This window comes from Calypte anna, chromosome 3 (genome assembly GCF_003957555.1).
Source record: "Calypte anna isolate BGI_N300 chromosome 3, bCalAnn1_v1.p, whole genome shotgun sequence".
In the NCBI taxonomy this organism is placed as follows: Eukaryota; Metazoa; Chordata; class Aves; order Apodiformes; family Trochilidae; genus Calypte; species Calypte anna.
The window spans coordinates 33,052,234-33,076,397 of NC_044246.1; the positions used below are offsets into that span (position 1 = coordinate 33,052,234).

At 38.4% G+C, this 24,164-nt stretch overlaps 1 protein-coding gene across 1 annotated transcript in view; it reads left to right on the forward strand.

Moving 5' to 3' along the window:
• The window catches only part of EPM2A (EPM2A glucan phosphatase, laforin), a 40,148-nt gene extending 20,473 nt beyond the window's left edge, over window positions 1-19,675 (forward strand). The window contains exons 3-4 of the mRNA XM_030447296.1: window positions 16,066-16,307; window positions 17,699-19,675. Of these exons, the coding sequence (XP_030303156.1) occupies window positions 16,066-16,307; window positions 17,699-17,979 (523 nt within the window). The 3' untranslated portion in view covers window positions 17,980-19,675. The remainder of the gene's footprint in view (window positions 1-16,065; window positions 16,308-17,698) is intronic.
• Window positions 19,676-24,164: the final 4,489 nt, after the last annotated feature.

A 24,164-nucleotide genomic window follows, 5' to 3' on the forward strand; every position in this document is an offset into this window, starting at 1 on the left:
CGTGTCCAGGCGGGTTTTGAATGTCTCCAGTGAAGGAGACTCCACGACCCCCCTGGGCAGCCTGTTCCAGGGCTCTGTCACCCTTACAGTAAAAAAATTTTTTCGAATATTCAACTTGAACCTCCTGTGCTCCAATTTACACCCATTACCCCTTGTCCTATCACTGGTCACCACTGAGAAAAGCCTAACTCCATCTCCCTGACACTCATCCCTTACATATTTGAAAACATTGATGAGGTCACCCCTCAGTCTCCTTTTCTGCAAACTAAAGAGACCCAGCTCACTCAGCCTTTCCTCATAAGGGAGATGTTCCACTCCCTTAATCATCTTAGTAGCTCTGCGCTGGACTCTTTCAAGCACTTCCCTGTCCTTCTTGAACTGAGGGGCCCAGAACTGGACACAATACTCCAGGTGCGGCCTCACCAAAGCAGAATAGAGGGGGAGGAGGAGAACCTCTCTTGACCTTGTCAGCACAGCTCTGATTCACTCTCTGTGACCGACCACCTGAGCATTTGAATGCCCCTTGAAATAGGAAATCCTTGATCTCAGTTACTCCTTTCCTGTATGTGGCACAGTAGCAAGCGAAATCTGGCATTTAAATGGGTGATAGAAGTCTTGTGAGAAACAAAAATCACAGAGCTTTTGAAGTAAAGATTTTTGCATGACTGTCATCAGCATTTGAATTCCCAGTATTACTTCTACCTATGATTTCTGGTCTGTCAAATCTGATGAATGGCTACTAGCCAGCATCCTGCCAGGTTTGTTGGTTACTGTAGTGTCTGAGGGATATCAAGATATTGTCAAGATATTGAGATGACACTGTTGAAGTAATGTCTGTTGAACAGTAAATTATCTCTGTAAATATGATTAAATTGTGGGAAGGAATGGTTTTGGCAGCAAACGGGGCTAAAAACTTGCAAACTTGTGAACTATTAATATTTTTATATCAGCACTTTTTAAAATGGCAGACATAATTAATATACTCTAGTTTTTCTGAGTGGTTTCTGCTCTTTCTATAGGGCTAACAATGTCTACTGTCAGCATAAATTGATAATTTTGAACTGTTCAGATATATAGTCTAAATGGCATAACATATGTGATTTAGTGTGGTGTTTGCTTTAGGTTACAGAAAAACCAGAATAATTTTTGATAGCATAGTAAGGTCATGTCACACTGATACATGGATTTCACTTTTGATGAAAACAAATATATTTCTAGTGAAACAGCATATTTTACCATTCAGAAGTTACTGAGTAGTGCCCAATACTCATCTGTATTAGAAAGAATTACATCTGGTATAAATATCTATATAACTTATACTGAGCATGACTCAATGTGCTTCTAGGCAGCTTGGTGAATTTGAGAATCTTAATTTTTTTTTTTTTTTTTTTTTTTAATCGTTTTATAAACCTGGTAGGACTTGCAGAGCTGAGTTAGGACAAGTGTTGTGAGATGGCAAAAACCTTTCACTGCTTTGTCGAAGCAACTGACTTCTATTCACATGCCAGGAGCTTGTGGCTTGAGAGGTTTTTTAGAAGAATATCCAAAGTGAGGATTCAATTCGAAATAGCTCATAATTTAACCAAGTAATTTCTAAAGAGGGGGTGGGCAGCAGGTCACAGCAAGCTTGAAGGGGAGCTTAGCATGCTGGCTGGATAGATGTGAGTTTTATCTGGATTTTTTCCTGAACTTCTCTTTACCATTCTGCCATTCATATGTGGCATTTGGAATGGGGATTTGAATGAGAATTATTTATTTAGAGAGGGGATTGCTTTGAAATGAGAATTTCATTCATAAAATGATAGCAAGCAGAGACTGGCTGTTAATGGGTATATGAACACCTTTCATCACCTGACTGGTAATAGGTGATACTTGCTTAAAACTACTGTTGCTCTTCAAAATGGATCTTTTCACAGGTTCACAAAATTATTTCCTTGCTTCTTAATAAAAGCTTACAGTTCTGTGTCATTCTGGAAGGAAAAGCCAGAAGGAAGACTGGGAATCCTCCATGAAAAAGCCTTGAGAAGTAGACATACTTATTTGTTCTGTTTTTCTCTGTGAGATGTAACAGACAAATGTTGATAGTCTAGCTAATATAAATTTTATGTGGGGTATCACTATTAGACAGCAAAAACTATTGTTTCTTCTAGTTTTACTGTTCATCCTAGTATTTCTTCTGGAGATCTTCAGTCCTATTCCCTGCACCTTTACTCTTTAATATTCAGGCTGTCAGAGAGGGAATAAAGTTCTGTCTCCATTGGAAAGCAATTTGTTGGCATTGCTGGCTGTGAGCAAAATTGACTGAGATTGTGAAATCTGGGCAATTTAGCTCACAGCCAGGATGGCAGGGAAGGGGCAGCATTGCTCTTTCATGATGTTCCAGTCATCTTGCAGGTATTTATTTTCTGTTAGCTTTTATATGCATTTATTAGGTGCCCTGTAATCACTGGCATTTCATGATGTAGTTTATCTAAAGACAGCAGAAGCTCTTTTTCAGAAGCAGAGACTGTGTACTCAAACTTCTTGCTATTTAGTTTACCAGGAGGGAATGAATGCAGATACAGATATATTTGGTTGTTATCAGAAGAACTTACACTAAGAAAACTATAATTTACAACTGGTAAAACTGTTGAACCAAGGCCTTGTGTTTGCAGTGTAAACCCACCCTGCCTACCCTTCCCATGGGTTTTGCAGAAACAGCTTCTAGGGCAGGATAGTCCAGCTGGCCTGCAGGACATGACACCATCAGATAGTTTATTACAACCAGATGGTTTGGTGTTTGCTTGCTCAGTATACTGTGTTTCTGTAACAGGTAGCCTGTAAGTCAGAAAAATCTAAATTATGCAACTTCATAGTTGTTTCAATTCAAATGAAATGGAGGAAGTGTTAAAGATTTTTCATTTAAAGCTGTAGCAAGCTGAAACTATTAGGTTATGAATTCTATGTTTATCTTCAGTATTTTCGATAAATGCTGAGAGATATAAATGCAAGATTGCATGCTTAAATGCTCTAGATATTTACATGAGAATTTTTAAGAAGCCCCTCCATATTAAAACATGGAAAATTCTATTTAGGGAATAAAAAAAATTATTTATTAGAAAGGAAACTTGATTGTAGCTCCAGTTTCTTTACAGCTTTTCTCAGAAATGTAAGTATTTTATTTCCCAAGAGTAAATAGAGATTATGAAATTCCTGCTGTATTTCCCCATATATAATTTTCTCTCTGCAAGGAAAAACAAAAACACCAAAGAAATAAACTGTGTTTGGCTTCCCAGGGAGCATATTAAAAGGCTGAACTGAAAATCTCTTGTTCCCCCCTTTAATGCTTGTACTTTGAGAAATTTAATTCCAGGGAGCTGAGATACATAATCCCTGCTATTGTTCAAAAGCTTACTGTATGTCCTCTTGTGAATTATGATAAAAATTGAGTCAAATTCTATAGATGGTGCCATGTTATAACAAATATGGATTTCCTCTGTATTGGTTGAATAGATACCATGGTTTGTAAGCTTAAATGAAATGTGAAAAACTAATAAAAGAAAAATTAGTTTTAAATATGCATAAGGAGGAAAAAAGGAATATTTTCCTTTTGCGTTTCAGTTTTAATACGAAGGTAAAAAAGTGTAGAATAGAAGTAAAATCAATAATGAGAGAGAACCTTCCTCCCTCCCTTCCCCTCTCCCTCTTCCAGGTTGAAGGGCTGGCTGTATGCAGACCATTCCTAAATGGTGCTAACTACTCTTTTCAGTACAGACAATTATTTTGCTCTGATTCCTGTAATACTGTTACTTTGATCTTGTGAGATGAAAGGAGAAAAAAGCTTCTCAAATTATCTTCTACTCTAGGTAATAAGGCTATCCAATATGAGTAATGTTTTAGAAATTTACAAAGTTAAGCTTAGGATGAGAATGTAAACACATTTATAAACGATAGTAATAGAAGATCACTTTGATACATTTATTCAAATACCTGCAATTCCATTTTCCAAGCAAGTGAAATCATATTGAAATGGAAAAGCCAGAAATCTGAAAAAAAAGGTAGTTTAAAAAATAGACAGCCCATTGTAATTCTTTTCAATCTGTGGGCTCTGATAAAAAATGCAACATCATTAGTTCATAAAATTTAAGTCAATTTTTTTCCCTTTTGGCATCCATGACTTCTTTTAGAGATCACATTATACATTGCAGTTTAGTGCTAAACAGAATTACACAGGTTCTTCTGGGGCCTCTCAGTAGCTTCGTTGCAGTCTCAGCCTCAACTTTTGATGTTGGCAACTCACCAACCAGGGCTATTAATTTTATATTTATAATGCAATAGCCAATTATATTAGCTAAAATGAAGTTTCTGACAATTTTATTAGGGTAGCACCACACAGCTGTTATCCCTTTGATTTGACTGTGTTGTGGGAAAACATTCTTCTAGAAATCCATACAGCTGAATCTGGTGATGCATTGATACAGTTTTTCTTCTCCTCCAGCTGATGGTACTTGAGAATGTGTCTGTCCTTCTTGAAATTTAATATAAATTAATTGCTGCAAGTTTAGAAATTCTGCATACCTTTACTGGAATGAACACAACAACCCCATGCAGCACTACAGGCTGGGGACAGAGTGGCTGAGAGCAGCCAGGCAGAAAGGGACCTTGGAATTTGGATTGACAGGAAGCTGAACATGAGCCAGCAGTGTGCCCAGGTGGCCAAGAAGGCCAATGGCATCCTGGCCTGGATCAGGAACAGTGTGCCCAGCAGGTCCAGGGAAGTGATTCTGCCCCTGTACTCAGCCCTGGTGAGGCCACACCTCGAGTACTGTGTCCAGTTCTGGGCCCCTCAGTTCAGGAAGGATATCGAGGTCCTGGAGCAGGTCCAAAGGAGGGCAACCAGGCTGGTGAAAGGACTTGAGCACAGACCCTATGAGGAGAGGCTGAGGGAGCTGGGGCTGTTCAGCCTGGAGAAGAGGAGGCTCAGGGGAGACCTCATCGCTCTCTACAACTCCCTGAAAGGAGGCTGTAGCCAGGTGGGGGTTGGTCTCTTTTCCCAGGCAACTCTCAGCAAGACAAGAGGGCATGGTCTTAAGTTGTGCCAGGGGAGGTTTAGGTTGGACATTAGAAAGTATTTCTTTACTGAGAGGGTGATCAAGCATTGGAATGGGCTGCCCCAGGAAGTAGTGGATTCTTCATCTCATCCCTGGAGATATTTAAAAAGAGACTGGATGTGGCACTCAGTGCCATGGTCCAGTAACTGCAGTGGTAGTGGATCAAGGGTTGGACTTGATGATCTCTGAGGTCCCTTCCAACCCAGCCAATTCTGTGATTCTATGATTCTGTCAGGACTGTTATGTTTGGGTGGTACCACAAGGAATGGATGTGCTCTTCCCTCTGACTGTTGCTGTTCCAGCAGTCTGTATGTGTGCATCTGCTGCCATGTGGATCACAAGGCCACCTTTCACTAAACTGTGCTTTGCAAGTATGCAATTTTAATGAATATGTGCTCGTTTCAGAAACATTGGAAAGAATTTCCATTGGATGAGAAAAGCTGCATTTGAAAAGTAGATTAATAATTTATTATTTTTGAAGATTTTTAAGCAGCTGCTAGTAAGTAAACTTTGAAAGAAGATAATTTTACCAGCAATTCCTGAAACTTCTTGGACACTAATTTAAAGTTAATCTGTAGCAGATTAAATAAATTTTGTTAAAATTCTTTAACTTGAAGGTGCCAGGAGTGGCATTGTTCCCATTGCTAAGCGTTAATGTTAGAAATTCTCATTCCCAATGCCAAGAGATGCATAGCTCATTACTATCTGGCTTAGATTAGCAGCCTGTTGTTCTTCTCTTTCTGAGTATTTGTTCTATTTCAAAACAAATGGAAATGTTGGCAATCTAATGGAGACATATGTAGGAAGTAACCATTGGCAACAACAGTTGTATGAGACAAGATTCTATAACCAGAGCATTTAAGTATTAATCCTCACAAGTCAACAGAGGAGTCCTTTCCAGGTTGCTCAGTACAATCCTTGGAAGCCAATTCCCTTCACAGGCTGTAGATTTGTAATTGGCACATTATTTGTTTCAGATAATTGTTTATACAAATGAAAGTATGGAAAGATTAATTCCCTACAAAGGCAAATCCTGCTTTCTGCTGCATGCGATGTGCTCCTTAGGCATCTGTAGAAACCTTTTGTGTATATTTGAAAATAAAGTCTGGCTACATCCTGTAAGTCTAGACCTGGACTGCCTGCCCTACAAGGCATTGGTGTGCTCACGGATGATTATTTTCTTATCTTCAGAGTGAAAATTCCTAGCAAATTATGACATATTTCACTTTGAATACAGGGAGTATAAAATTTTATCTTCCACAGTTTAGTTTTGGCTGTGTACATAAAGTCTTGCAGGACCAAGTTATTTTAGATCACATCTAGAGATAAAATAGATTATAAAAAATGTATAAGATACAAATTAATTGGCTTTAAGCATTTTAATGGAGTGGGGTGAATGAGAGAGGAGATGGGTTTATTGTTTGCTCTCCCTGTATAAAATCAAATGTACTGGAAACTTAATGAGAGCGATACCATTGAATTTCTTGGAGGATGAACACTTATCCTAGAGACAAAATTAGGTAAGTTTGATCTGTTATCATGTAAGAAAAGCAAAGATTTTTTACAATCCCTTTTGCACTTTCCTTTCCTGAGGAGGACAAGTGTGGAACATGTTCTAGTCGTGGCATGGAAGAGCTCAGCTGTACCAGGCTGGTTTATCTGATCTGTGAGTAACTGACTTTTGAGGAAATGTTGAGATCCCTGTCAATGGGGATACACTGCCTCTTCTGTTTTGCCTTCATCACAGGAACTCTGTGATCATGAGATAATCCACAAAAATAGTATCCAAGGTTTCTTGTTAGGTGAACTTTACATCCTCTTGGCATTACAGGAGGAATTCTGTTGTGTTTCTGTGTGCGGTGTTCCTTGACGTAAGATGTGCCTGTATCACAACCTCCAGTGAAGGGCAAAGATATCTGACCTAACTTGGAATTCATGAGAGCATTTGCCACACACTGTCTGGCTTTTATAACACTGGAGTTGGAGCAAAATAAATTGGCTTGCAAGGAACTCTGTGCTACCATATCTTGACTCCTTCTGGTGTCTGAGATAGACAGCACAGTTAAATGAAGACTGAGAAAGAAGATATATTGCTATTTGTAATAGACATTCAGGAATTAATACGGGAGAAGAAGAGGACTTAGTGAAACTGAACTTGCTTTAAGATCAAACGGATATTAATTGCTTCTGAATGAATTTAAAGTGTAAATTAGAACAAGGTTTCTCACATCAAAGGAATGATACCTGAATTCATTCTCACATGACCTTTTAAATAGGGCAGGGAGTACAAGGAACCCAAATTATTTCAAGATGGAGCTGGATAAATTAATATAGATAGTGGTTCCAGAGATGGAAATTAAAATTTATTATTACAGTATCACAGATCATAGGCTCAGAGACCTCAAAAAGCATCCATTCAATTTCCTTGCTCTGAGTCTCAGGTACTTTGAAATCATTCCAGATTTATCCAGCCTGATCTTAAATATGATCTCATCTAAGTGATGAGACTCTACAGCCTTGTTACTCTTCCATTCAGTTGCCTCACTATTCCTACCATTAAAAAGCTTTTCTAAGCTAGACTTAAGTCTTCCTAGAGCAACACAAGTTCATTTCTTCATGTCCTCTTCACAGCAGACTTGAAGAACAAATTAATATCCTGCCCCTTTATAGTAATCTCATATATGCTTGGAAACTCTTATACTTTTTCTCAGAATAAGAAGGTGATTGATGTTGGAACATCTCAGTATTTCCATTTTGATATTAACACTTGCTTCTTCAGTCTTTTCTCTGAAAACTTTTCTTCTAGAACTCTGGTTGGCAGGGCTCTCCAGGTGTTTCTTTCCCTTCCTTCCTTCCAGTCCTCCTGAGTCTACACTGCTGAATATGATAGCTTATTTTGTGACTCTTAGTCATAGTGCTACTGCTTATTTATCCAAGTTATTATTCTCATTATTGCAGTGTGGGATGTGTCTTACTTTCCAGCTGTCTATGTGTTTTCACCCAATATATTCCCTGCTGTAGCTGGGTATAAGATGTTAGAAATGCCCTTGATCTCTACAGCTGTGCTTATGAGATGCTTTTGTGAGTTTCATCTAATGAAGCTCTTACGTTCCTTGTGAGGGAAGGGGGGGAAGTGGGCCTGAGAAAGGGGGAAATGGGCCATGAACAGAAATCTTTGTGGATCTATCTTTGGACAGATCCATCTGTGAACTTCTTTTGCATGATCGACTTTAATTCTACTCATGTGAATCCTTCTTATCCTATATCTGTGCTGCATTTGAAGCTAGGATAGTCCCTAAAGCAGACATAGCCTACAGGTCTCCCCAGCATCAGAATTAGCCAGAAAAAAAGAGGAGGAGAGCAGTGCTGTGTTCAGGCATTACCATGGTTGCTCCTTGTCTCAGCCTGAAGAGTAACCCAAACCCAACCCAAACCACTGGGTCGTTTCTCTTTTACCACTGGTAAATGCATGTGGGTGGGTGAAGAGGGAACAACCAAACCCTTTTGTACCATCAAGCTGATGTTATGGAAATCTCCTAAGACTGCAGAACCTGGGGGTACTGGAAGTGTTCTGTAGCTGAATGTCTGTTTAACCTTGTACTTCAGGTATTGGTTTGGTATTATTATTACGTGTTTTCATTTTAGCGCATTGCCAGCTTGAGGTCAAATCTTAATGGCTTATTTGCTCTGCATATCTGGAAATGAGGTCATTTGGTGCCACATTCATGAATAAATTTGTGAATATGGAATAAATAAGATACTATTAAGCATAGCACTCAGAATTCAAGGGTTTGAGAAACTTTGTCTATTGCTAAGCTGACAAAGTGTTGTTCTGAAGTGATAAAAGCAGGTGTTTCTTTTTGGTTGGCAAGGATGCCATGTGAGAGGCTAGATAAGTAATCCAGAGTACATCTAAGAAGAAAATTTGCCAGAGTGTAATTACTTTTCCTCACAGTGCCAAATAGGAAGAAGAAAAAACCCCATCTTTGGAACTCAATTGTGGTCTATTTAATTGTCCTAATTTAGAGCCCTGAGGTAGAATTCTTAACTTCACAATAAACTGCACTCTTTCAGCAGCAAAGCCGAACAAATGTATAAGTGATAACTTGTGCTTCTACATTTTGCAGTTAGGTTAAAGGAACATATTTTTTTTAATGTAAGTAGCTTTTACAAGTTTTTCAGCTGTGTCATTTCAGTATGATATAGTTTTATCATTAATCAACACTTTTCTCTGATGACTTCTGCTAAGGTAATGGCCATTTAATCCTTCTTTATTGATAGGAGTAGTCTTATAAAGCCTGGCTATTGGATCTTGGTATTCTGTGAGTTTGACCACAGAATCATCAAACCTCATTCTCCTGCTCTGACCAGCAGTGCTTGTCTGTGTGCTGGGCAACTGAGTGCATTGGATGATGTTCAGTCAACCCTTCTCATCACAAGGCCTCCATTGTCTTGTGTTCTGCAAGGAGACTTTATCAGTAAGTCAGCAGGAGAAGGGATTAAGACCACAGCCATGTACCCACATGCCCTGTGCAATGTGCAATGAAATGTCAGTGTCATAACCCCTTGGTTCTACATTGTTATTTCACTGGAAAGGAGGCATTATGCTGAGAGATCTCTCTGTGGGTTATTTAAAGGGAATTTAATGAAACTAGAATTCTTGAATAAGACCAAGCCAGGGAGTCATTTGTTTTGGTGTCTGCCTGTTTCGTTTTGCAGGGAGATATAAAAGTTTACAAAACAAGTGAAAAAGGTCTGCCATTTTTTCATGTCTTAGTAGTTGTTTTATAGATTAAACTATATGTAAGGCTATGTCCCTTATTTAGATAGGGCGCATTGACTTGCTGTTCCCATATATTTTATCTTTAAGGAGTTCTTCTCTAAAAATATGTTAAATTCTTAGTCTGGCCTCATATGAAAGTATTTTCACAAGAAACAGCTGGTATCTCCTGTATTTAAAATGTTTCCACTTTTCTGTATCTTTTCTGATAAAATGAAATAGGTAATAGAAAGTTCAAAGTTGGAATGCATAGAATGTGGTCATTGATTTTTAAAATGTTTTAAAATTCTGGTATTTGCAGTTCACATCTGTGTACAGGCTAATATTATCACTTTGACCTCTCTATAAACAACACTTTCACCAAGCATTACTGCAAACATGTACTATTTCCCTTTCTAATTGATTATATTTAACTTAAACCCCATTGATGTGTGTGAATGGCTGAGATCTGTTAATGCAAGACAAATTACTGAGATTCATTTATTAACTATGAATCCATCTGCTCCTTTGCTGCATATTTATTTAGTTTTATTTCAGACCACTGGTGGTTATAACTAATAAATCATAAATAATTCTGCTTCAGGCAGATTTAACCTCTCCTTGAGTAGGCTTGTCTCTAGCAAGAGATCTTAAGTTGGAAACTCAAGTTGGAAACAGAATTCCATGTTGAACACAGGTTAACTGCATCGTTCTGTAAAAGGGCTGTCAGGGGACTATAAAGAGGAATATAACCTTTGAGGCACAAGAAATTGCTGACCTTCAGTTCTGCTTAGAAATGGTGAGACCTCCTGCCAGTACTGGGTATAACATTTTAAGAAAGGTATTGACCAGCTAGAAAGTCCAAAGGCAAACAAGAAGCATCACCTGCTTTGATTGTCTGACAAGTAATTGTGCGTGTGTATGTGTTTGTGTGTAAAGAATACAAAGCTGTGTGTGCATTTTAGTAATTTTCAAATAAGTAAAAGGGTTCTGCAGAGCAGAAAGGAGTAATCTGTTCATTGTGGAGAGAAGAATCACTGTGACCTGTGTCTGCACTATTTGTGTTGGACACTAGGAAAGTATTTCTGAAGGTGAGGGCAGTCATCAGCGTGCTTTCTGCATCTCAAGCAGTATTTGAAAGTGTTCAGATCTTCCACAGAGTTTGGTCACTTGAAAAACCTGTTTGTAAATGCATTTCAGGATATTAGATAACAATGTTTCTAAGTAATGTTTCTAGATTGCTCTGACAAAGGTGCAGGAACCTCATCTGTTTTCTGACAAGCGCTCTTAGTGTTTTCACTGTCACAGTTTACAAGAAAAGAGCAAGGAAGGCCCAGAAGAGGCATGCATGTGTCTATGAATAAGCTGCTATATGTTGATAAATTGATGCTGATGGCAAAAGGAGCACATGCAGGATAATATGTTCTGGATCATCTTAATCCAATGGTATAATGATTTAAAGTGATGTGCCTTGTTACAAGGCAAAGGGTAGAGAAAAGATGAAAGAGCACCTCAGATGCAGCTGGCAGGATTTCCTATTTTCTCATTTTGAATATGCCCAAAGCAATACTTCTGGAAATCTCTTTCGTGTCAAATGAGAGAAGGGGAAAGAGAGATAGGTTGGTTTTGCTTCCATCTCTCTGATTATTTCTCTCCCTTTATTTCTCATCCGACATTTGGTTTAAATGGGTTAAATTTAATTTAAAATAGATAGCAAACTTTTTGTTCTGACAGATCATAATTTTCCTTTGAAAATCCACCTTAGCAAACAATTCTGAACCAGTTCCTGCTCCTGTGCCATCAGGGGAGGAAATAGGAATCTGCTGTAATTGGAAGCAGTCTCCAGTAGTTACTGTGCTGCAAAAATATCTCTGATTTCTGCTTCAAGCCTGTGTTCCCCTTGGGCTGCTTCCTTGCTGTGGTGTCAGGGTAATAGCACTACATCAGTACCATCTGTATGCATAAGATCATCACAAAGTGCTGGGGGTAAATTGACTGAATTATATATGTTGCTCTTCTGGGAATACAGAATAAGTTTTCCTGCAAGTTAGATGTAGCTTTAGTCGCATGCTACACCTTTAGGAAATAAAAGCCTTAAGGGAGGAGACAGCTAGTTTAATCATTATTTTGTTTGTTGTTTCAGTGAAATTACTATGTCTTGGTATTTGTATATATTAGTGCTCATCTTGCTGTGATCAGTGGGATCTAAGGAAGACTGATGCAGACAATTGACATGAATTGCAAGAATTGACATCAAGCTACATCTTGACCTGGCACTGAAGGATGAATCCATCACTTTTCATTTGAAATAATATGCTGGACCTTGGTAAAAAATATTACCAATAGAAACAGATTACGGGTCACTCTTTTGCCAGTAACCAGTAAAAAATGACTTAGTTTGTCAAAGTCCTCTTCTTGATTAAAGCTGGCAGCTATAGGAATAAAAGGACATCTGAAAATTGTACCTGACTGATGTTCTGGTTAAATGTGGGTCCAAAGGCTTGAATCCTACCCTTTCCTATAAGATCTGTGACTCCTTAGAAGAGCTGATGGATTTTAGGAGAGCCTGTAATATGCCTGCTCTTTGTACCTTGATGACTGAACAGATCCAGAAACAGTGCCAGAGTCACCTCAGCTTACAGCTCAGCATTTTAAGGAAATTTGAGTTTGGTGCCCATTTTCTTTAAACCATTATCAACAAAACTAACACAGGAGCTGCCTAAGAAGCAGCGTAGACATCTGTGTGGTAGAGGAGGAGTTGTCAGCCAGATGCAGTGACTTGGTAGATTCCTCCCTTGCTGCAAATCAGTTCCCCACAGTAACAGTTGCTGGGCTGGTTTTGTGCTATCTGTGGAGGTCTAAGATTCAAAGGTACAATGCACCACACTTTGGGAAGATTTCCTCTGGCCAGAAAATTACAATCTGCACCATTAAAAAAAAAAAAAAAAAAAAAAGAAAAAAGAAAAAGAAAAAGAAGTATCAGACTGCTAATCTTTTATTGCCTCAGACTCATTTTCTCCTTAAGGATGGGGAGGCTATTTGGATATGCATTGATTTAACAGAATGCATTTGTTGTTTCAGGTGCATTCATAGCAAATTTTTATAATTTAATAACTGTACAGATCCTGGGGGAAAGCAATCAAGAGCAATGTTTATCTGCATCATTAAAAATAATATAAGTGTGATGACAGCTGGAAAGTAACTGTACGAGTGATTTTGTAGCATTCTATATTTATTCCCTGGTAATGACAAATTGTTGCTCTTTTTCTCAGCTTACAAGTCAAAAGGCAAGTGTTTACCATGTGTACATTTAGTCTGGGTTCCTAAGTTGAGTAAATTGAGCAGATACCTGTCTATCACATACTCCATGTTAACACAAATTTAAGCTCTTCACAGTCATTTATTCATTTAATCCCCAGAAGTCCCCTTAAGGTAGGTAAATATTATCTCCGTATTACTGATGGAGAAATAAAGTGTAGGGCAGGCTGAAAGTAACTCTAGAGAAAACAGCTTTAAAAGAAGGGCTTTTAGATGGTAAATGCAACTGTGAAATAGAGAAGGTCTTGTCATGGAAAAGATGCTTTAGGCTACAAAACCAGAATATATACACAATGAATATCCCAGTGGTCTTGCAGGTAGTGCAGCTGTGCTGTTTGCCCACGAAATAATCATTGGGGAAAAAATATAAAGGATTGATTTATCTGTAAGCAAGAGTGCTACACAGAATTTATTTATTTCAGGAACCCTTTAGTTACTCCAGATCAATCAATCAAATGCTAGAAAACACACTTTAGCTCGCCTGCCGAGCTAACTTATTGTATTAAATTTCCCAAAATATCAAGAGAACTACATATGTATGAGTCTCAGGAAAGCCTTTGAAGGAATTATGCTCAAATTCTTGTTCTTGAAAGAATATCCTCGTATTGCCACAAGGTTATAGTGTTATTGCCATTTTTCTTTCCCTGCTATGGAGTTTTGTGAGCATTACTCATCTCCTGCCATTCATCTGCATCTGGAGGGCACTTTAACTTGCATTTGCCACCTTGAAATGCTCTAAGCATTGTGACGGATTCCTGTGGCAGCAGCCTGACGGGGGTGACTCTTTTAGGTTAGGACAGGGTGTGCTGTGGGGATGGCACATGGGAAGTGAGGCAACAGAGTTATTATTGCAGTGAACCCTCACTAATGTCTCTGATCAGTGGGAGTGATCAAGCTGGTTCTGCTGGATTTGGGGCAATTTTGTGAAGCTCCCTGTACGGGCCAGGATGTGGGATTGTACCTTGAACACCATGGTAATACACAATGGTTGTGCTTTATTCCCTTTCTTTCAGGTTTCTGTGGAGTCCACTGGGTGTTGGTATTTCTTAATAAATGAAATTGAATTTGACTTGTAGCTAAAGAAATCCAGAGCCTGTGTATTAGAAATTCATTCTTTCTGTGTCTTCTCTCCTTAAGAAAGGTAATATTCAGGGATGACAGAAAGTGACAAAGGAGATTATTTTGAGGCTAAATCTTAATTAATGAATTTTTGGGTCAAAGTTTCTTGCTTAGGAACAAATGCATTTTCTATTAGCAATGGGAATGACTCTCACCACATTCCAGATGAGAATATGGATGTGAAACAATAATGAAGTCCAAATCTCTTCAAATTATCTCACAGTCAGAGCAACTTGGTTGAAATGGTGATTTGCTATGTGGTAGATTTGTCAAATTTTTCAGGTTTTCATTCATTATCTGTGATCCAAAGATCTGGGACTCAGCTACCAGATACTGAGATCAAGTTCACTGTCTTACTGCAGTGGGGGCTGTTAAAGCCAAAGGCTTCATTTCTGTGGCTGATCTGTAGCTCACTGTGCATACAGCCAAAATACAGGAAGCAAATATAAGTACTTCCTGCATTTGAATTTTTCTTTTTGAAAGTCTTTAAGAAATAAAACAGCAGGATTTAATAATTGTCAATTACAGGTCTTAATTAAATGTTAGTTAGCACTTACTACTGTGATAGCAGGATGGAAATAGCCAGCTGCTGTTTTAAGGGTTACTTTATATGAGTAACTGCTCCTGAATAAACATAAAAGTTTTGAATTTGTCCCTGACACCAAAGTTGGAAAAGACTGTAAAAAAATCCATGGTAGACATTTTAATTTTTAAGATCCTGCTTTTGTTGTAGATTGTCTTCCTGTGTTTTTTGCAGTTATTAATGTTTGCAAAGTTTTATGTTCACTTGCAGGGATATTTTGTGTAGTTTGTGAACTGTGTGTTCAAAAACGAAGTTTATGCCAGCAAAAAATAATTAAAGTAGGTCACTAAAATTTGTGCTTGTGAATAATCCATTGCAGGTATACCATCAGTTCAATTTCATGTGTGTGTTTGAAAAACAAGCCTCTTACTATTCACTTTATATTTATGTCAAAATCTGTTGAGACATGGAATAGTTTTATGACCACTTACAATGGGAAAAAGTATAAGAGTCTTGAAGCTTGATTTATATAAGTACCAGAAACACAGATGTCTGTATCCATCCTAAACATATCTCTCAAGTTTTTCTTGCAGAATTTCTGGCTCTTTGGGCCTTGAGGGAAGGTAACATGTTTTGTAATTGTGCATTTAATTCCCACTGGACTCCACAAGAGCAGATAAAAATGAGAAGACATTCCCTCATTCATTTTTGAGTTTTCTCATAGAAAGGTAGCTGAAGTTGTTTTGTGGTTTTTCATTTGTTTTGCTTTGTTTTGTTTTCTGTTTGCTGTCCTCATTATAGTGGTAGCTATAGCTGGAGGAGTTCTGTGTGTTTGATTTAGTAATAAGTAATTCAGGTCTGCATCAAGTGAATCTTTCATGTCTCCTTTTTATGTGCAAGTTGCATAAATCTTTATAGTTTTCTTATCCTAGGCTGTGATCTCAGTAAGCCGCTACTGCAGGCTTAATGACAAATGCCTTTGAGACCTGTGCTACTAATTATGCTCTGAAATTTTTCTCAGACTGCCTGATTCTTTGTGGTAGGTCAGGAACCTGATCTCTGGGATCAACCATTACCAGCTCAACAGTAATGAAATAAGAAGCTGCTTACAGCAAGACATGAAAAGGCTGCACACAGCAGTGTACATGTAGTGATACTAAGAACGCTTGGAGCTGGAACGTTGCCGAACTTGGCAATTTCTTTTTTTTTTTAAAGATATTTTAATTGATCCCACTGCCATGTTTTCTCAATGCTAGAATTCTTCCAAACATCTGGCTGGGAAGTTGCCCTCGGCAGCTGGAGCACGTGACTGTCAAGCTGAAGCACGAGCTGGGTGTCACGGCTGTGATGAACTTCCAGACCGAGTGGGACATTGTTCAAAACTCCTGGGGCTGCAACCGCTACCCAGAACCCATGAGCCCTGAAATCCTCATCAGACTGTATAAAGAGGAAGGTCTTGCTTATGTCTGGATGCCAACCCCAGACATGAGCACTGAAGGTAATTTGATAGCAACAAACCCTTTACATTGTTAATTCGACCCTCGTGGGTTTTTTCCTGTGTAAATTTTGCATAAAAATACATCTAACGCACGAGATGTAATTTCTCTGTGTGTGCTGTCCCTAACAAGTTACTCATATTTCCTTGTAGGCAGAGAGGCCATCTAAAATACTTTGTGTCTGGCAATACCCATGTATTTGAGTGTAAAATCATCCAAAACTGATACCTGCTTGACTGTTTTTGCTTTCAATTTGAATTTAGCTATATAATGAAAATGTGCTGTGTAGGTGGAAGAACACAAGGCTGCACAGAAGGACAACTTGCCATCCTTGCTGGTTAAAAATGGAGATCCAGTGCTGTGTGCCTGTCTCTGACATTCCCTGTCCCCCAAAAAATCATTATTCAACTATAGTATCCCAGTCTGATACTGGGTTAAATTATCTCGGTAGAGTAATTCATATAATTATTTGTAATTAACTTTTAATACTCATGTTTTAACAGAAATTATTATTTTTAATTCTTTCTTTGGAATGCTTGGTTCAAATTTCCAACCAGTAGGTTAGAAAGGTGCATGTTTTCCAGTGACTAGCTGACCAGAAGGATGCTTTCAATAGAGTTAAATACTGCTGCTACAAATAGAGAACTGACATCTCAGTAATAGGACATCAGTGAAGAGAGAAGACCTTAAAACAGGGATTTGAAAAAGCTTAAAGTCAGTGCATGTCTGTGCCATAAGTGAAAGGTAGGCTTTAATGTCTGCAGGTTCAGTTCCTGGAGTAACAGAAAGAAAGGCATCAGCAAGTAGGGTACAGTCATACCTTTGGGAGGCAGAGAGACTGTTCCGTGTTGATTAACCATATGCTTAGTACACAATTAAATCATAACAGTATGAAGTTGTACAGGCAAGTACTCCTGCTCCTCCTCTCTTACCTACTGGCAAAATGGCCTTCAGTACAGTGTTTTAGAAGGCAGCATTACATGGGTAGCTTCAGAAACCTCTGGTACTAAAAAACATTGCACTTTTGGCTTGATAACTCTATGCTATATACAATGTACAGTTTGATGTAATTTGCTGCCTTATCTCAATTCTTGTGAAAATTAATATGCCATACACATTCAGTGTTAATCAGAATGTATATTTGGAGAAGACTTGGGGCATTTTACGGATTTTGTTTGATCTGCATTACTGTTGACAGAAGAAACAAAGGTAGAAGATAATTTGGGGGAAAAAAGAAGAAAAAAAAAAGAAAAAAAATGACAAAAAAAGAAAACCTAAAATTATGTCAGGCTTGCCAGTGTGATTCACAGTGCATCAGGCTGTACAGACAAAACCTCAACTGTGAAGCTGGCTTTCTGGAATGCAAATGACTGTGCCTTCTTTTTAACCTTAGGAAGAGTACAGATGTTGCCTCAAGCTGTCTGCCTCTTACACGGGCTGCTGGAGAATGGACACACAGTCTATGTCCACTGCAATGCTGGTGTTGGGAGGTCTACAGCAGCTGTCAGTGGCTGGCTGAGGTACGTGATGGGTTGGAGCCTGAGGAAGGTGCAGTACTTTTTGGTGTCCCGGAGACCTGCTGTCTACATTGATGAGGAAGCTCTGAATCGTGCTGAAGATGATTTCTATCAGAAATTTGGCCATCTTCATTCCTCATGCAAAGTACAAGAGTAGAAAAGCAGAAGAGAGAGGGGAAGTGGAATGCTTACATGGGAACCATAAGGGCTTAGACATAATGAGTCAGACACCTGCCACTCCTCCTCAGATTATAAACTTGTCATAATGGTTGTGAGAGGTGTTGTATTTTCTTTTCTTGGTTTAAGATGATATGATTCATGTTTCTAGGCCTTTTGCTGTGAGAATGAGACCTAGAGACTCTGCAAAAGAAAACTTAGATTTTTAATTTCATTACTTCCCTACAAGAACTGAGGTTTTAGGGTCGATGCTAAATAATGCGTGATAATAAATAGTTTGAGTTGACAGTATTAAGTTAATACTGAGTGAGCTAATACAGTTAGTTAGGTTAATGGTTGGAGCTGATGATCTTAATAGTCTTTTCCAACCATAATGATTCTGTGGTTCTGTATTTCAGCAATAGGAAAGAGAAGGCATTCTCAGAAAAACAGGTACACAGGTTGACTGGATTAAGGCTCAGGTTAGTATGGAGCTGATCATCATCAAAGCTACTCAGTTATTTTAGGTGGGGTGTACATTATTGAAGTGTTTTTGAGTAACTTTTTAGACAAATAGCATTAATGAAAAAGACCAGGGGGTGACTGATTTTTCAACTCAGTTTCTTAAGCAAAAAGCTAATGTCTAATACAATGAAGTAAGATTTACTCTCTTTGACTATCTAGTTAATGTTAAAAATTATGAGTTACAGCTACATTCTTTTATTACATTGGGTTTATCCTGGGATGTGGCAGGAAGAGAGAAAACAGGTCCACATATTGCTGTCTTATTCTGTTGCAGGGAAGAACTGCTATTTATTATAATATCCTAGGCTGTGAGATCTCTAAGCCAAAGCTATATTTTGCTCTTCTGGTCTATGCAGTGCTGCACAGTTGGCTCCCTCAGGGGTGGGTCAAGCTAAGCAGTAACCATTGGATATATAGGAACTGTGTGCTAAGCCTCTGGGCATGATTGATGTCACAGTCTCTGTGGTGTTGACCTAGATGGATTTCTTCTCTATAGGAAAAGTGTCTCCTTCTTGCAGAAGCAATGTGTGGATGCTCACAGCTGCAAGATTTGGCCAAGCAAAGCAAATATGTTCCTGTACAGGAGTGAAGAGAAACTCTAAGGAGGGTTTCTCTGGAGTGTAGCCTCAAAAGTCTAATGTTGGCTTTGTGGATGATCTCTAATGTTTTCCAGTCCTGGTTAAACCCTTAGCTAAAATAAGCAGTGGCATCAACAGCTTCCAGGCCTTCTCAGGCAAAAGCAATTTGCTGTAGGCTAAGTCCAGGAGGGAGGGGGGAGAAAGCATTTCCTAAGGAACAGGGAATTAAGGATGCATAAGCATTAAGAAACCTAATTTCTATAGGTTTGTTCTTCAGTGAAATATATTTTTTTCCATACAGCCTGTCTGTCTAAAGACTTAATCATTGTCAGAGTAGTACAGCTGATAAACACCGGTTATCTTAATACCTAATACATTAGATATGAACTTTTTACAGACAATGTCCAGAATAATATGTTTTATTTGTCCTACACTTCAATCATCTTAAAAAGGATAAAACTATTTATTTAAGTTATTCTGTGTGTATGGTGTTGATACTGACTTTGTTTTCTATTTTTTTGCTTTGAAATAACACTGCCTGGTCAGAAAGTGGATGAGAAAATCTCTCTTTTAAATAAAAACATAATGACAATTCCAGCAGACCATTTGGTTGTATGTTTTTGGCTCCCAATTTCATAGCAAAAAGGGTCATGACTGATATTTCTGTATAGGGGTGGGACCATCCATTTTAATGGTAACAGCCCATTTCTAACCCGCTACGATGTGTTAGTTTTGTTAGGCTGCTGAAAAGGAAATCTCAAAAAGAGGAGGAAAATGGATTTCTGCTGGTGTGAGCGTTTGTGTTTGCTGCCCTGTTACAGCCAGGTTTTTACCTCTCTTAATTTGAAGAAGAAAGCAAAATTTACTACATGGAATGAGACCATTTATAACTTCAGGTACTTAGAGTATCTCAATGTCATTATTAGGCCAAAGAGTAGTAAATATTATTTCCCAGGGCTATGTATATAAAGGACCTGAGGAAAGGTAGCACTTATGAGTGGTTTTGCAACAAATGCAAACCACTGAGGTACGAGTTGGGTTTTTGAGGGATGTAGTTTTATTAGTCTTTTTCCTTTTGACACCAGGAAAGTACTAAGGAGAACCATCTGCATTTTTAGTTAGTCAGTGCAGCCTGGTAAAAGGAGGCTGGGCTGGTTGGCATTACTGTTGAATACCTTCTTTTCTCCCTTACTCCTTCCTTGTTATTTCACATTTTAACTTGGGTTCCTTTGGCACTTATCTCTAGTTTCTTAGGTTGTAAGTTTTGAGTCTTCCCTTTCTGTTTGCAAAGTAGAAAGCAAAATGGAGCTCTGGAGGTGGCTGGAACTGCAGGATTTATACCTGGTTGTCCTTGAAAAGTTTTTACGAGTGGCAACTGAATTCTGTGTGCTGCACAAAAACAAGTGCAAAACAGTGTCTTTGCTCTGAGATGGGATTAAAATTTGAGGGTGCCAGTCAAGCCATCATGGGCAAAAATAAACAGCAAAGATAGGCTGTAGGTTGTGCAGGGGTAGGTAATAAAATCCCTGTTTAAATCAAGAATGCAAAACCTCATACTTACTCCATTACCTACTATGATGGCCTTTTTGAATTCTTGTTTACTTTACACACGGAATTTACTGGTTTGTAACTGAGAAAAAAAAAATTATTTGAAGTACTCAAATAGTATTACCTAGCTGCTTCTTTAATCTTTATCATTAAATTAGAATGAGAGGGTTCAAACCAATAGTAGAGTTTTCAAAAAGATAAATAATATGTTTCTTTCAAAAACTACAATGGAACTTTCAACTACTACAACAGAACTGTGTAACAGGTAACTATGAAAACACATGTAGGAACATCATATCTACTGCAGAAGCATATGTTTGGCAAGCAAGCCCTGCCTTCTTAAAAGATAATGAACATCAGGCTAGCCTTAGGTAAAATGGAAGTAGATTAATGGAAATAGATTAATGTTGCAGAGGCCAGGATATAAGATAAATGTCTCCAACTCTGTTTACATACTCAGGGGTAAATCAACATCTCTGAAGTTACTGCCTTAAAAATATTCTGCAGGAAAAATTCTCCATTTGTCTGTAGCTTAAAGGAAAGGCTGCTCTGAGGGAATGATGGAATGTATAAATGGTGGAAGTTTAAAAGTATTAATCCTTTTTCTGTTGCACAATGACACAATGACATCACCAACAGCAAGATTGAGCCATATGACTTCATAATTGATCTTCTTCCTAAATTAAGAGAGGAAAGCAATTTTTTCAAGGGTAATGACATTACCATAATTACATAGTTGTGAAGTGAGTAACCAAAATACATCTTCTTGGCCTTACAGTTATGTTGAGTGAACCCGTAGGGTGTTCTTAATCAAACATATTTTTCTCTTCCTCAGCCTTTCAACCCCAAGATGCTTCATTCCAATTGTGAATAGTTTATAAATGGTTTTGTGACTAAGAATTACCATATTTGTAAAGATAAGTAAAGCATATTTTATTAAGCCTTTTTGAGATATGAAGGCTTGTCTGGGGATAAGGAAATAAATGTTATACCTTGTAAAATAAAGATGGTGACACTGTGAACCTTGGCCCAAATGATTCAACCTTGTTGTGCTTAAACATGTTGTCTCATTTGGGAGATTGAATTTATAAAGATTACAGGATAATGTCTGTGATTTGATAATGACTTAAATGCTGATGTTATTATATTTACATCAAGGAAAATGGAAGGCCTGTTTATTCATGAGCTAGTAGAATGTTAAATGATATCTCATTCTTGGTTTAGATGATATGAGGAAAAAGCATAAAACAGCTGCCAGGAAAAATTTTCAAATGCTGGGCAGGTTTCTATGGTCTTTACTTAATGTCATTATAACAAAATTTGTTTTGTGGTAATGCAGTTTCATCAGGGAAATAATTAAGAGTCGGGCTACCATCCAAGAGAAGCAGCCATGTTTAAGTTGGGCAGCCAGCCCAAAGTTACTGAAGCAAATCAAATGCTGAAAATAAATCTAATCTCAAAAATTCAATAAAATACATAAACACAGAGATTAAGAAATGAATATAAAAACTGCATTTGGAGAAAGGCAAAAATATATAAACCACAATCCCAGCTAGTGTCAAAGGAAAAATATTTTGAAAATGCAACAACTCAATTGAAAACATAATCAATATGTTAGATAAAAGTCTAGTTTGTATTTAAAGTTCACTGGCCAGTTAAAGGGATATCACCAAACTACTTGGTCTTAAAATGCAGTCACAATATTGAGCTGTATAAAGAAAGAAACATGGAAGGGTAAGCTCTCAAGAACACAGACCACTTTTATACTAAAACTAACAACTAACTCACGGCGTAAGCAGGTAAGGCTTTATGAGCACAAAAGTAGTTGCTGGCACATTGCAGTCTGGCAGTCAAATAAATCCCTTGCAGAGAGATGTGTTGTTCTGAAATAGGATCAATAAGGCTGTGCTTCAGAAGAACTGACAAGAAGGGCACCTTTTAAAATATGCTTGGATCATAGCTCTGAATGGAAGTAGAAACAAACATATGTTTTGATGGAGTCTTTCTCTCCACATATGTCTTTCTGGAAAAGGAAAGCCCATTTTGAGGTCTTTTGCCCTGCAACACCTGTGTTGAAAACCAGAGCACCAGAATGGGAAATTATGAGCAGCAGTGGGCCTAACCCAAATTAGTTAATTATTAAATGGCATGATTCAGACTATCAGCAAGTTTGGCAGAGCTGGCCAAATTCAGAGGAAGGCTAATGTGTGGGTGTCTGGGGCACTGGCATGAGAGAGCAAAAACTGCAGAACCCAGATGGTCCAGCAGGATCCTGCCAGGAGAAGAGTGGAATGGAAAACAAGAGATGGGTTCTGTGCCTAGTGCTGCCTCTGACTTTGCAGGTGAGATGGGTTATTTAATCTCTTTACTTGGGTTGTTCTCTTAATATGGCATAAAGGATACTTAACCTCAGTCTTCTGTCATTAATTGGATGGGACAATTGCTGTTTTCAGTTTCTTCACCCACAGTGTTTCTATAGGTGCCTGTACTTGTTCAGAAACCATAGCAAATACTTTGCAACTCCCTGTTAATATAACCTAAATCACTGAATTAAATTTCACAGGGAGTTACTTCTCCCTGACCCCAACATTCTTCCCTGCCACATGTGAGTATTGCAGTTTGATTGCACTCAAAGGCAGCACACAGTTTAGCAATAAGAAGCAGGACAATGGTCTGGCTTTCTTCCCAACAGGGATAACTTGCCTAGAATTAAGTAAGCATGAAGAGATGTCATCATCTTCACTCAGACTTAATGTAGCTTTCTTAGTGCCTTAAATGGCACTTTCCATCCAAGTGACCTCTTCTGACAGTAATGAAAGCAATCATGATAGGATGTTCTCAGCAGCGTTGGAGATGTCATTAGCAAAGTGGTTTTAGGTTTGCTTTTCTTACAAACTTTAATTTAGATACCCAGTTATTGGCAACTAAAATTGAAAATGCTGCTCTGAAGTGTAGACATCTTCCACTCTCCCTAAACAGCAAAATAACACATTATCTTGCAGTAATTCTCATGCAAGGGACTGCAAAAAAACTCAAAACAAAACAAAAAAACCAACCAAACAAACAACAAAAAAACCACGACAAAAACCCACCGCATAAGGCAATACCTAGATATACTAGGTGGCCACTGAAAGCTTTAGAAGCAGGAATAGGAAAATACATGAACTGTAGAAAGGAGCCATCTGCTGAGGTGAGGCAGAGAAGAAACAGAGGAGAAGGAGAGGGGTTGCCATGCAGGCTGAGGACATGGAGGGGAGAGGCAGAGCTGTGTCAACCAAGTGCAGGTGGGAAATGGCCAGGAAGGTGCTGGGCAAAGGCTCAGAGATGGAATGTGAGCAGGGCTTGCTCCCTGAGGGCAGCATTGTGACTGCCACCTTCAGATCTTATTTCAAGTGGTCTTTGAAAGATCTCACCCAGCACTAAGCAGACAGAAGCACAGGGACTGAGTCAATGCGGCAGTGAGACACAAACGCATCTCAGCACCCAGCGAGCACCAGAAGCACAACATCTATAGGAACAGCAAAGCCTGGCAAGC